Raw genomic sequence first — 14,529 nt, forward strand, 5'->3', positions numbered from 1 at the left:
GATAAACACCTGCATTGGTCCACATTGAAGTGAAAATTGAGAAATGGATCCTTACAGTGAGCAACATGGCGCTCCTCTTAGTTCCAGACAGAGTCCTCTAGAGGGCGCCATGTCAACAAAAAAAGCAGTGCAACCACATCACTGCTCCCAACCAGATAACCATTGGCGTATAGATAAACAGGCAAACTTTGCATTGCAACTATTAAGGTGTGAGGGAAAGTGGACAAGTCACTGAGTATGAGTGTGTAAGTATGTAAAGTATAAAAACACGTGCAGGTTATCATAAACAAGCAGGGGGCATCATGGAGAGCACTTATCACAGTCTGATACTACCCATTTAAATAACTCAGAGAAACAGAAAGATGAAGTGGTCAGAAGGTAATTAGAAATCCACTTGTGTGTCTGTGCGGTGTGTGTGTGTGAGAGAGAGAGAGAGAGTGAGTGTGTGTGTTAGAAAGAGAGAGATTTCCATGGTGTTTTATTCATGGTGAGACAGCTTAGGCCTTGCTCTGCTGTTATCTGGTGGCCTCTTACTCCTCCACCACCACAATGGCTCATGCTACCACATTCATCAACTTGACACACACACACACACACACACACTCCTTTCTCACTTCTCGCCATCCCCATCTCCTGTTCTCTTTCTTTGCCCCCCCTCCATATGTCTCTGCAGTCCACATCTCTGAAGCTCTATTTCTTCTCCTTATTACTCAGAGAGGCAGTGAAAGTGAATCTCATCTCCCTCTCTTTGTGACATTTCATTTGTCGTTCCTATTAGAGCTCATAACAGAGCCTTTGGGGTGTGTGTGCCGGGGTGATCCTGTGTGTTACGGTGTGTATCAGTGTTTCTTTACAGAAGGGAACTGGCTGTATGAACCTGGACTTGTATTTGGCTCTGTGTCTGTGCTGCTGAGGAGCAACTAAGACTGTTCAAGGTATATTGTTTGGCCTCCCCATGCCCTGTAGAATAATAAAATATGTTTCTATTCTATTTTCTACTAAAGATTTGATGTGCTTGGCATTGAAATTTGGACTTTGTCTAACCATGTTAGCTACAGTTGGTTGAATGGTGTAGCAGCTTGGGCCATGGTGATATAACAAATATCAGGTTGATTTCCAGTCATTGGCACAGACATTACAGACATCTAATATGCCTTGATAATTAAGTGTGTTCCCACTGAAAGAGTTAATATACATAATGCATATACAGTGGGTTTATTTATCACTGCTGGTAGCTGAAAAAAACATTCTAATCACTACTGGGTGATTGTGAAAGATCTTCACAACTGATACATATCATGCATTGTTGCATGTAGCATTGAATAGTCAAAGCTTTGGTGGGACACTTTTGGAAAACCAATAAGAATATGCCAGAATTTGTAAGTCTTCACACCACCACAAACAAAAATGTTAAAGGCACTAGGAGTGAAAAACATGAACATTACCTCAGTCCTGGTGCTTCACAACACCACAAGCTTGTTGGGAAGAAGGGTGCATCTTTGCTAACTGTATCAAATGTCTTCATCTGCCAGTCTCCTTCTACAAGTTTGCTACAGCTAATTGTGTTGGATTCTGTTTGTCCTCAATGAATGAAGCAGCAGAATGCATTAAGGAATGCAAGACGATCATTCAATCTTTTTATTTGGTTATTTGGAAATGAATGCACAGACTTATTACTGGCCTGTCACAGCCACATCATTTGCTTTACTGGCATTTTTTTTTTTTCTCATTGATTTCTGTCAAGATGTAAAAAGAAATTCAGCAAATAAAACAAAAATGGTCCTCAAATAAATGTCTCTTCCTTACTCTCAGTAAATAATGTTTTTCATTAGTATCAAGTGAAGGTGTTACTTCGAATATATGAAGTTTATGCTTAATGTCCAACAGAATTAGAGGTTTGTCTTTGGGAGATGTATGACGATGAATGTGGGGAACACTTTTACATGTTGGGACTCTCATTTTTAGAATGTTAAAAAGCTAACATTTAGCTAACATGTGGGGGTGTTGCTTGATTTTTACAATAATGTGTGGCAATAAATTAATATAAGATATATTTATTAACAGCAATTTTTTTTTTAAATTTACATCTTTCGCCTGTTGGACGAAATTCCAGAGGCTCTGGTAATGTGCCATGTCCACGTGTTGACATTATTGACATTTTAAACAATAAATGATCAATTTGAAGGAGCAGCAGATTTAGTGATAAAGAAAAGAATGGTTTCTTGCGGCCCTGCAGCTACTTCCGTCTGATTGGATTTGAGTAGGAAAGCGAGGAGTTTCAATCTTGCAGGCAGCTGGTACTATCAACAGTTGTTCTACTATTTCACACCGGTAATGGACACCTCAACATCATGCTCTCTGTAAATGTTAAAGTGTGTACCTGGGGGTGGATTATAACAAATCCCCCTCCTCCACCCCCTTCATTCTGCGTCTACCTCCCTCTCTCCTGTCCTTCATCCTCCCTCTTCCTCTCGTTTTTCTCTGTCCTAGGTGGTGTCGCTACTGAACATGAGTAATGATGTTGTCATCTCTGTTAGTGTCCATTTATCAATGTCAGATGGGAAGGAGGAGTGTACTGGATGTGTGTGTGTGGTGCTGGGGGTGGAAGGTAGAGAGTCGAGGAGAAACGAAGCAGCTCGGGAAAGTGGAACGGAAAAAATGTAGCTGGAAAAGGAGGAGAGGTACGGCAGGCTGCAACCATAAAGAGAAGAGATGAAGAAAGTGGGCGTGGCCAACAGAGGATGAGAAGTGAATTTGGATGGGGCATTTGTGAAGAAAAGATGGATTACAACTAAAAGGCCCCGGCCCTGCATGTGGTCTGTCTATCTGTCTGTCCTGTGATTCATCGTAGCTATTACTGCCAGATAGAATTAAGGCTCTGCTCTTTAGCATATGCACGTCTAATTATGCAAATCTGGCATGTCAGACAGAACATTACTGGACTGCTAGTCAGTCTGGTTTGAGGATCAACATGAATGTGCATGCATCTGTCTTTGTCAGTCTTGTGACCTTGAAATAAAAAACACTGCGTGTCGCCTAAGTGTCTTTGTCCACATACAACACACCCTTTTCACCACTTCTTCAAATGTTCTTAATCTTGTGTATAAATGGAATGAGAACACTAATGCATATCCGGAAAAAAAAATTGGTTAGGGATTTGTGAGAATGTTAGTATATTTTTGGATACTTGAGAGCTTAACTAAAAGCCTTTATGGCCACAGACAGTGGGCACTTACAAAAGCTAGCTAAACATTTAAGCTAACCTTTGTTATAAAACTAGAACAGTCAGTGCCATATACATATGTTGCTTGATTTCCATATTCTGCAATACATTGCTATGGCACTGCTGTATAAACTCTTGTAACGGCTAAAACATTAAAGCTAGATACCAGTATTTAGTTAGCTAGCAACATTCTCTCAATCCCCATCTTTAAGTCCAAGGCTTCAGCGACCTTGAGTCATTCAGCTCAGGGAGTTCCCATTCAGAAAAAAAGTAAGGACTCTGATGACGAGACATAACAAGACTGGACTCTTTATTTGGGTCCCCACATTTGTTGATTTATATTCTTGCCCACAATTTGAAGGATTCCCCCCTGATATGAATTGTGTGTAAAGTGAAGATTGGTAAGGGGCCATATAGTTTTTATCTTCACTAAACCCCACAATGGAAACCAACATGTGCTCTTTTGTTTGATCAGTGACTTTTTGTAGATATTTGAGACCTTGTCAGTCTTTTTCATGGTCTATGTTTTTACATTTCTTTTTCCATTATTTTTAAGGACTTTATAGTTGTTATCTGATGAACAGACTAAGAAGTGAACCCAATGAACTCCAGAAACATGAATTTAATATGATCAGCGAGAACATTCTCTCTTTATTTTATCTTTTTGAAAAAACAAACAAAAAAAAAAGGTATTTTGTAGTTCTCCTTTGTTAACATTTCAGAATTCTGTACAGGATAAAAAGAAATAAGCACTGCTTAAGAACAGAGTCAAATTGAACTAGAAAAAAAAATCCAAAAAAGAGAGGTTTACAATACAAATTAGTAGTAAGACATTGTCTGAAGTGCAATGGCATAGCTCAGATGGGTTAAACGTGAAATCAAAAAACTTCAAAATAAAAATACTTCTCTATTTTCCAACAAACAGTAAATTCTTTACAGAGTAGAGACTGTATTATCTGATGTATTTAAACCTGTAAAAACATATTTACAAATAGCAATTATCTTTTATATACTTTTTCTCATAATCACATATATGTCAGCACCAGTAAAAAAAAACAAATAAAATCAAACAAAGAACATCAACAACAACAGTTTTGTTTCAAATGTTGTCTACAGACTTGGTCCCGGTACATAATGATATTTGGAGGGTGCTTCCTGTCTCTTTCTGAAGGGATTTATTATCATCTTGATCTCTTACTTTAAAGGTCATAAAGGCTGTGACCTTAACACTGAGCCAGAAGTGTTGATCTACCTTTCTGCCTCCACCTTTGAGTGGTAATCCTCAGGTGTTTCCCTACACATCACCTCCGTTTCACTGGTCTGATACTCCACGTTGTGATTGGAGCCTGACTGGAGAAGGCTACTGGAGCAGATATCAAAGTTTTGGAAGCATGAGCAGAGGAGCTGTTGAAGCAGTGAGTGCTCCATTACAGTTCCTGCATAAGGAAGGCAAACAAAAAAAAAAAATCCAAGAGGTAATCTAGACAAAGACACAGGTTTGTTATTTACCTGATCATCTCCCCTTGATACATCTCCCCTCTACATCCTAAATATCCATCTGCCTGACTTTGAGACTCCACACAGTAAAACAGAGTACTTCCCCTCCCCTGAACATGACCAAATCCAAGTACTGAACCTTACCTGTGGTAGCTAACGTATGTGGAAACGCTTACAAGATGATGGGTGGGAGGTTTAAGTTTAAAGGGCTAGATTATACAACATCAACAACCATGAAAACAAATTCATTGATGGCAAAGAGTAAGTTTACAGAAAGAAGGCTTTTTTGGTTTGTTGATTACAGCGTCATCCTCCAAAACGTTCATTCTGATGAGCTAAATTACAAAGTAATGCACGCACAAACACGCTCCTTTCATCTGTCAACCAAGATTAAGAAACAGTTAGAGGAGTAAGGTGTTATCTTACCAACAGCTACTGTATTAAAAACTATCTGACATATTTATTAGCCAACTTTTAGGACAAAGAGTGGATAGCTTGAGGATGAAGAACGCCTACAGTTTATATTAAGCTCAGAGAAGGGGAGAGACTGACTTCAGAGGAAGCACTGACTGATTTGATGCTAACCGTTGCAATCCTTCAAGCCTCCTCATCAGTTATCTGAGGATTAAGAAGTTACTGACTATGAAACTAACTCAAGGCTTAGCAGTGGTTAATTTTCCTTGTAAAGCGCTGGAAGGGCACAAGTCATATTTCTTCACAGTAGTGTTACAGTATAGCACAGTTACGTTCTAGTTTGAAGCGAGGGCGTATTATAGCTGCTGTACAAGAAAAGCCATAACTTAAAGCGGGGCTACGGTGACTGACAAGTAACTGTCACAAATGGAGAGGAAGGCTGTGCTGAAACAGGAGGACCAACAGGTTTTCAAGACAACACAAACTAAAAAAAAAAAGGCTAATTGAATCACTTTTTCCATTTAATCAACAGACACAACCAGCGTCATTGTAAGCGATAAAACACAGCAACAAACAAAACAACAATGAGCTTGAGCTTTTTTTTTTCTTTCCCTAAAAGAAGAAGTCACTTGTGGTGCTTAAATACATTCAGTGCCCTGCTATCTTTTTGCCAGCCCGATGCCGGTGATGTGGTTTGTGTCACACAGGCAGAAGTTTAATTTAATATTGGCTCGTTTAGCTGCCACACACACATCCGCTTGTGCTCCCGGGCTGATGCTTGTTTTGTCTGTTTGTTGGTTGGTTTCCTTTGTGTGTCTATGTGAGTGTTTCTTTGTGTTTGAGAGCTTTTTTTAAATTCCAGGTCTCTGCTATAGCTGCCTATTCTTTCTTTCTCTTCTTTTGTCTTCCTTTTTATGCACACCTTTCATCCAAAGCTACTCAGAGGAAATATATACTCTCAGAAAAAAAACATCACCCTGGTTGTTTCCCAGCAAAAGCACTAGAGGGCAGAGTACGCTTGTGTGGCACATAAGAGGAACATCATTACTGTGTTGTGATGTTAATAATTTTAGAGAAAGGAGTGTCGAGAGCGAGGAACAAGTCTCTGGAGGGAGGGTGGAAAAGACGTGAGGCGAGCGGAACGGAGGATAAGAGAGAAAGAGAGAGAGGGAAAAAGAGAGAACGACAGACAGACAGACAGAGAGCAAGTAAATAGAAAAAAGTGTGTGTGGGGGTAAGGGAGATCGTTTGTATATGGGGGCACAAATCTAAGAGAGGAAATGTGAGCGCAGAGAGTGCTTTCTACTCCCTTCAGCTTCTCACATAGTGGAGAGATCTGAAGTACTGAGCTGGGTGGCACAAACATACAAACGCAAATAAATTGCTGCCTTGAGAACAAGTCTTGGACTTCCCCTTCATCAGTCTGTGTGTTCAATCAGCCCCTGCTGAAGCACGGGCTCAAAACTGCTGTGTAAACGTGGCTTGTGTTTCAAATACTGGAACATGAGGAAATATTTAGTCTGTGGGGGGAAAAAAACTGAACTTAACGAAACACACCTCTTAATCTCTATATCGGTTTTTCATCAACACGGACGAGACACAATGATTGCTCCTTCCATTCTTGCACACACACATTCACACACAAAACATTACACAAAAGCTCACTTAAAAACATGCCATTCCAGATCATGTCATCCTTTTTGTTTCTGGTCCTCAGGTTTCAACATTTGTTTCAGTTCATCCAGTAAAAGTCATCTCAAGTTTCCCCGTTGGCTATTGGTTGGGGAAAAACTCCTCCATCCAACCATCACTTGAGTCCAGCTCTGCTCCTGTGCTGTCCCCTAATCCAAAGGCTCCTCCGCCTGAGGGCCCGCCTCCATATCCATAGGATGACATGTCCTGATTGGCTGTCCTTTGGTAGCCTGGGGGCTGACCTCCAACCCCAACTCCCCCTGGTCCGTAAGGTCCACCTCCTCCTGCCCCTGCCCCTAATCCTGGCCCACCAGGACCCGGCCCAAACCCTCCCATCCCACTCATGCCCTGGCCCATCACCCCCTGGTTCATCCCCTGGTTCATGACCATGGGCCTCGGCTGGTTGGTCCTGGGCTGACCGCCCATGTGAGGGCCCATCATTGGGCCGCCCATGCCTGCTGCCGGGTTGCCCACTCTGGGGTCTATTCCCTGGCTCATCCCCTGGCCCGGGCCCTGAAAGTGCTGCTTGGTCATACGTGAGGGTTGACCAGGCTGCATCCCATATCCCTGGGCAGAGCTGAACCCCACCATGTCTCCTCCCCCTCCCCCTGTAGTCCTTCCAACTCCTCCCCCCATGGCCTGCAGTGCCTGTCCTTGCTGTTGCTGCGGCCAGCCACCTGCAGCCATTCCTCCCCCTCCTCCAGCTCCCAGCATGCTTTGCAGTCTCTGTGCTTGGGCTTTGGCATTGGGAGGGCCTTTGAGGGGTTGCTGGCTCATCGAGTTCATTAACATCCCCTGTCCTCCATACCCTCCAGCTACACCACCTCCAGGACCTCCGGGCATTCCTCCGACCACAGGACCTGCACCTGCCTGCCGGGGCGGCCCTCCGGCGGGGTTGTGCTGCGGTGGAAGACCCATGGAGGTTTGGACACTTTGGCTCTGATGCTGCTGCTGCTGCTGGTGGATCATTTGGCTCATGGAGGGATTGAGCCCGTACAGAGAACCCTGGTTGGACCCTTGGTTGCTGTAGGGTAAGCCCATGTCGGTTTGGGGTCCGACCGAGCCCCCCTGGCCCTGAACAGAGCTCATCTGGACCATCTGCTGCTGGTTCTGCTGCTGCTGCTGGAGCAAACGGGCAGCCCGGATGTTCTGGAGAGCCTGACTCCTGGATGCAAGATCCTGAGGAGGACCTAGGAGAGACAAAGAAGTCAATGAAGTTGGCAAAGAATCAAGCTCTTTTCTCGCTCGCAATTCACTCCTAAACATGTCCGGGACATCACCTGGATCTTTGTTGTGAGAATGCATATGTCCAGATCAGTTTCACAGGACACTTGATGGGCTTTACCCTGCCTGCTCTCCAGTTAAAAGTACTTGAAACACCCATTATAGCTGATGTGTGAATGGAGAATTGTCTAAGCATTCACAGCAAGCAAGTGTTGATTAAGTCTGATATTGCACAGAGTGAGGGACCTTGTATTCTTTTCCTTCCTCTATTTTGATAAACATTCTTACATTTAGCAAATATGTTTAAATGACTGTTGTATTGATATCAAGAAGAGCTATAATATAGTCCTCCTCCTCCTAAAACCACCGTAAACAGAGCATTCCTTGTCTTGAAAAAAAGGACAATTGTTTTCTGTGTGCCACATATGTGGAAGGACAACTCTACAAGTTCAGGACATGAGAAGTGAAAACTGCTTCAGAGAGGCACATTGAGGAAGTCATCAAATAAGAGCTGGACCTTTCTGAGGAGGGATTTGTATTTGTCACACTAAATTCAATTAAACAACTTTATGGCACACAGGACTGATCTAATAAGCCCGTGCAGATGCAACAATTTATGTTTTATGACAACCGGTTTACTCCAAAAACAAATGGTTATCAGTTAACTCTAAAATAAAACTAACCACACATAAGTGGCTCAGCAGTGCCTGAGTGGAGGAGGTCTGCAAGTGTGGAAATGGCCCCTCTAATAAACCCACTTATGACATCATTCAACTAACCCCTCACCCCATAGCCAGGACTGGAACTGTAAAAGAGAAGTCCAAACACAGAGGATCACACACTTCAGACTCATGAGTAAGAAGGGAGTCAGCAGAGTGGAAGGTAATTTGACATGGAAATGATGACATGACATGATTTTTTCTTCTGATTTTACGTGATACTGGTGCGGATCTAAAAACCATAGAAACACTGAGCTGAACTGATATGTATATTTGTAGGCCACAGTTTTACACTGAAGCCCCCTCTTCCCCTCAACATCATCTTCTAGACTTGCAGACTCTCTCATGGCTATAAATGGTTTCAACTTGACTCTCCTCTTCACTCTTAGTATATTTCTTTGTCTCTCCATCATCCCCTCACCCACTCATCCCTCCCTCTTCTCTTTGTCTTTCAAACCTCTCCTACCTGCAAGACTATCTACCTATCCCCTCCCCATCCCCATCCCATTTCCCTCCTCTCATCCATCTCTATGACTTCACCGGAACTCTGGGGGATCCAGGACAGATAAGTTGCCGTGGTAACAGGCAGGGAGAGGAATATTCTATATTTCTGTTTCTAAAGAGCGGGAGGGAGAGAGGAAAGAGGCTGAGGAGCATCTGAGCGCCAACTGATGCGTCTGACAGAGACAGACAGAGAGGACAAGGTTGGGGTTCAGGGTGATGTTCAGTCAACACTGCTGTTTGCATACATGTTTTTTTGTGTGTTTGTGCGGCAATCTGTCTCTGAATATGGCAGTGAGTGAACTGTGAAAGCTGTTAAATGCTGCTCGCTATACCATACTACCATACATGTGTGACTGCAAGCATTTTTGGATGACCATCTGTGTACTGTCCTCGCTGAGGTGTCGTTACTTCAACTAGACAGCCAGCCAAACTCCATATAAAACGACACGGGAGTCAGGATATAGCGTTCTAGCTCTTCATTTATTCCAGACTCAATGTGCATGTGGTTAAGAATCAGGAGTGAAACTGAAAATATAGATTGGTACAACACAATTAACAAGATGTCCTTTATACAAAGATAATTTGTAATCATCAAAATAATAAACAAGGTAACTACTTTTATGCTTGTAGATGTGTCTTCATTGTTTAAATGACATGCATTAATGTATACAAATGTAATAATATAACAAAAATACTTTCCAATATCTTAAGGTGAAAACCTAAATAAACATCTGAACAACTTACAAGCAATGCCACTGCTGGAGAAACAACTGGATGGCACTGGATTTACTCTTCAGCTCCTGCCACAAATTCTAGCCCTCTACTAGACTTTGGGTGCGTTCGAATTGTCCCTCCTATCTCCTTTCACTGTCCACTTTACCTTAACCCCGGAAGCATTTAAGTGGCGGCCATGATAAGAGCCGTTTGAATTCTCGAAAAGCTAAGGAAAGGTGGGTCAATGCTTCCTTTATAACCTCCTTTAGGATACACTGGACCATCCTTTACCAAAGGAGATGAGATATGCCGCCCCACAATTCTTTGCGGCCTCAACATTTACAGCGAGTAGTGCATCCGACTGTTCAGGAACATTAACGATGATCGTAAAGTGACACAGATCATGAAAGAGATAAAAAGATAAGAGACATTTTTATCAGATGATGTTTTATTCAACATATTTCATTCACTTGCTTTGTGCAGTTGTACATTTGTATGCTTAAAACATTTTGTTTATCTTGCATAAATGTAACAATTAATTTCATCCAATCATATTTATGCTGATGTTGATTTCTGAGTGGACAGGAAGCTGATGGTTTCACTTGTGTTACTTGTAGCCTGGTAGTCTATATTTCTTTTATTTCAATCCCAACCTCGTGGTAATTAGGATTATTTCACTGGTAAGAAGGCACAAGGGAAGGTTTTTTAGATGATCGTTTAGTAGTCAACATTGTAGTTTCAACAGGCGGACCCACGTCATTAACCTCCGCCGTCCCGTCACATTTAATGACGTGGCCTAGTGGAAATGTGGTCGGATTGTCAGAGCAACGAGATCGCCTTTCCATAAGTCCTTTATGAATTCTCTTAACATCTTTCCTTAACCTCATGACGTTTTTCCCGGGGTTAAGGTAAAGTGGATAGTGAAAGGAGATGGGAGGGACAATTCGAACGCACCCCATGTGCATCCTAAAACGTCCTACTTCCTGTTTCTAAAGGAAGTGATGCAAAACCACCCCATACAGTAGGGAGAGCTAAATTACAGAAAAACTGAATATTTATAAAACATAGAAATAGCCTGGAAGGCAAAACAATCTGGATGCTATTTAAGAACTGGAAAGTGACTTACAAATAAACCAAATTTACGAACATGACCATCAATAATAATAATTTCGGTCAGATCTTTGCTTTGTTTAATAGAAAATCTATTCGTGCACTGCCATTCTTAATGTTTTGCACATATTTTGTGTTTCCTGATATGAGATAGATGCGTTCGTCTGCGTCTCACCTTGGTACTGATTGACTTGGGGGTATGGATTCCTCTGGCCCTGACCCATCTGTCTGGGGAGATGTTGTTGCTGTTGGAGCTACACACACGGACACATGCAAGGACAAAAACAATGTGTTACATGTGGTACACGTGCGTTCACAGAAAGGAAAGTTAACGTCATAACAAACATAACTAATACATATTACAAATCACTGAAGTCTTGGCTCTGATCTACCTCGACCTTCATTGGGGACAACATATTTGTCTGATTGTCTGTTTTGTGTTAGCCTTCTTAAACTTTGATTTTGTTTCATACATTTCGAGAAGGCTTGTGTGCATCAACCAATAGGAAATTGAGCTTAATACTGATTTTAACAGTGGACCAATCATTGAAGTTATCAAATTCATTTCAAAAGCCAAAGCACCGGTGCAACAGATGCTTGGAACATCAGAACAGAGACTCATGTTTACCATAATGCAGGTGACACACTTTAGCTCAGCAGTTACATATTTGATAATGTAATGAGTGCAGTAGATGCGAGACAGATGTTTAGTACAGAAGAGACAAATAGGTGTTTGGTACAGCAGTGGTAAGATGGGTGTTCAGTATAGTAGGAGTAAGACTGTGACAGATGATTGGTGTGGTAGAAATAGAAGTTTAGTACAGTCCAACATTTGGAAGAGTAGAGAAAAAAGAGTTTGGTATAGTACAGACAGACAGATATACAATAGATGTTCTGATATAGCAGAATTGGATAAGATAAATGTATATGGTCTATATGATGCTCTCCCACACAATAAACAACAAAACTGATCAGTGCTCAAACAGGAAGCTGGAGGAAGCCCTTATACTGTATCACAGCCAAAGCTACGCTGCAAGTATAAACATTTAATTTGAAAAAAGTAATAGGCAGCATAACAAGAAGCTACTGAATGGGTGCTTTTAATGTGGAGGTGTTGCTCATTTAAATAGAGTTATGATATCCAGTTAACAACATACGCGTATCCTTATCAGGATGAATTTCCTTTCACACACATTTTTTTATGTTTGTGTGTCTGTGTATGTTTTGCTGATCCAATTAAAACCAACATAGTGAGTGGTGACTTCAGAGTTCAGAACTCTTTAACACTCGAGTCCCTCACAGACAGAGAAATGAAAAGAAAACACCACATTATCACAGCAGGCGGCAAGAGCCAAAAACACACACACACACACACGCACACACGCACACACGCACACACGCACACACACGTTGCAGAGATGAAAAGGAAGAAGTAAAGAGGGAGCTGGTTCAGGGTAATTATACAGTACATGCAACCAGACAACAGTAAGGAAGAGGATAGGATGATCTGCTCTTAAGAGCTGCAGACAGAAAATAAACATGAAGGTATGAACAAACAACACACACACATATCATAATTCAATGCATGACAGATGAGCCTTGCGAGCATAGCTGTATTTACCACAGCATCACACTATGTTTATGATCACACTGTGGTACACTAACTCACCTGTTCTGCCAGTAGTTGCTGCTGTTGCTGTTGTCTCTGCTCTCTAAAAAGCTGCTGTTTCTGCTGCTCCATCATGTGCATCTGTACCCTCTTCTCCTGCTCCATTGCCATCATCTGTTTCATCATGGCCGCCTGCTGCTGGTTGCCCACGTAGCCTGGAGGTGGACCTGACCCCTGGTTGGGCCCCACCCCTGAGGAAACGCCACCAGCAGGGTGAGGAGGTGGTATGGCGCCAGGCGGTCTTGACATCCCCACCACACCTTGTTCCTGTAACAGACAGAGAGGAACAGCAAGCTGGTCAGATGAGCTGTTGTGTGACCTTTTAAAACGTATCCATAGATCATGGAATCTTTGACATTAAGGGAAATACTCTTATTCGATTTCTCACTGGGAGTGAGATGAGGCTAAACACTCATATCCCTCTGATAAATACAGGGATACAACCAGCAGCTGGTTATCTTAGCTCAGCATAAATACTTGAAACAGGGAAAAGGCTAGCCTGTTGTTAATGTTGGTTATAGGGGCGCTGTAAAATGCGCGAGTGTTCAGGTTTTTCAGATTTTCATCCTTGATTTCATGTTCCATGATTCATGTTTACCCTGCAGATTTTATGGCCATTTAAGTGTCGGCAAGTGTTGGACAAATTATTTGAATTAGACGTAAAGTATAGTTTTAATGTTTGTGTAGATAAAAGGATAAAACTGAGCAACAATTGGCTAAGTTAGCTGTTTGCAATAAATAAAGACCTGTCAAACTATACGAAACACCTCTTCAAAACAGAATGTTATTTTATTAAGGTTCAGACTTCCCATCAAAAAGAACGCTTATCCAACGCAATCCAAGAAATGTTGACAGCTAAAGTGACACCTTCGCACATTTAGCCATTAAACTGATGTCAGACAAATGAAAAGCTACTAATCATGGCTTCACTGTCCACTCGTTCTATAAAGCAGACTTCAGCTGCTCTTCATGGCATAGCCTGAAGTCAACCCCTTTGACTTAATAGCTCATAAAGACACAAACCAAGTGTTTGAGAATGGATTGAAAGCAAGATCAAATTTGGACTGCCTGAAGATTCTTAACATTGGGCCATCCTAGGGTCCTCCCAAAGGGCCATGGGTTGGTTCTCACTGCATACACTTCTCCTCATTAGCATATAAAGAGCACTTTCTCCACCAGTCAGCCGTATGCTAATGTCTAATGGGATGAAATGGCCAGCTTTGGCCAATGGGAGGGGAGCATTTAAAAATCTATTAAAGGTTAGACAGCTAAATGAGAGTGGACATAGTTAAGGCTTGCTGTCAGTACGTGAGAGGAGCAGGAAGAATAGTTCAGGCCAGAGACGAGTGTTTGCACACATCAAATGCAACAACCCACAGAACACCCACAGGCACGCAGACCAACAGACAGTGTACAACAAATCACATTTAACTCCAGGGCAAGAGAGGAAACGGCAAAAGTGGGATTACAGCAGCGCATCGTAGCATTGGCAAGAGTCTGTAACACATCACTATACTCGATATGTTTTGAGAGAGCCAAAGCCTCATAATCCATAGTGTGGCTGCGCTCTTCTTAGAGAGGAGTTAGGGGGAGATAAACCTCATATATTAGAGCACAAAAAACCCCTGTGGAGCAAACAGAACGGGCTGTTTAACACTGGCTCACCAAACAGCCAGACCAGACTGATCGATGCTTAGAGCTACGTGTCTCATCTCCGGCTGGCATGATCCTTTAGGGTGGCAGAAGGGCGGTCAGACAGTGTA

The 14,529-nt window shown here is 42.2% G+C and overlaps 1 protein-coding gene across 1 annotated transcript in view; it reads right to left on the bottom strand.

Annotated features, from left to right (window-relative positions):
- Positions 1-3,577: 3,577 nt before the first annotated feature.
- Positions 3,578-14,529, bottom strand: part of maml3 (mastermind-like transcriptional coactivator 3) — a 114,491-nt gene continuing 103,539 nt past the window's right edge. The window contains exons 4-6 of the mRNA XM_020653699.3: positions 12,767-13,033; positions 11,273-11,351; positions 3,578-8,016 (exon numbers count right to left, since the gene is read on the bottom strand). Coding sequence (XP_020509355.1) covers positions 6,908-8,016; positions 11,273-11,351; positions 12,767-13,033 — 1,455 coding nt within the window. The 3' untranslated portion in view covers positions 3,578-6,907. The remainder of the gene's footprint in view (positions 8,017-11,272; positions 11,352-12,766; positions 13,034-14,529) is intronic.

The sequence above is a fragment of the Labrus bergylta genome, chromosome 1 (genome assembly GCF_963930695.1).
Source record: "Labrus bergylta chromosome 1, fLabBer1.1, whole genome shotgun sequence".
Classification (NCBI taxonomy): domain Eukaryota; kingdom Metazoa; phylum Chordata; class Actinopteri; order Labriformes; family Labridae; genus Labrus; species Labrus bergylta.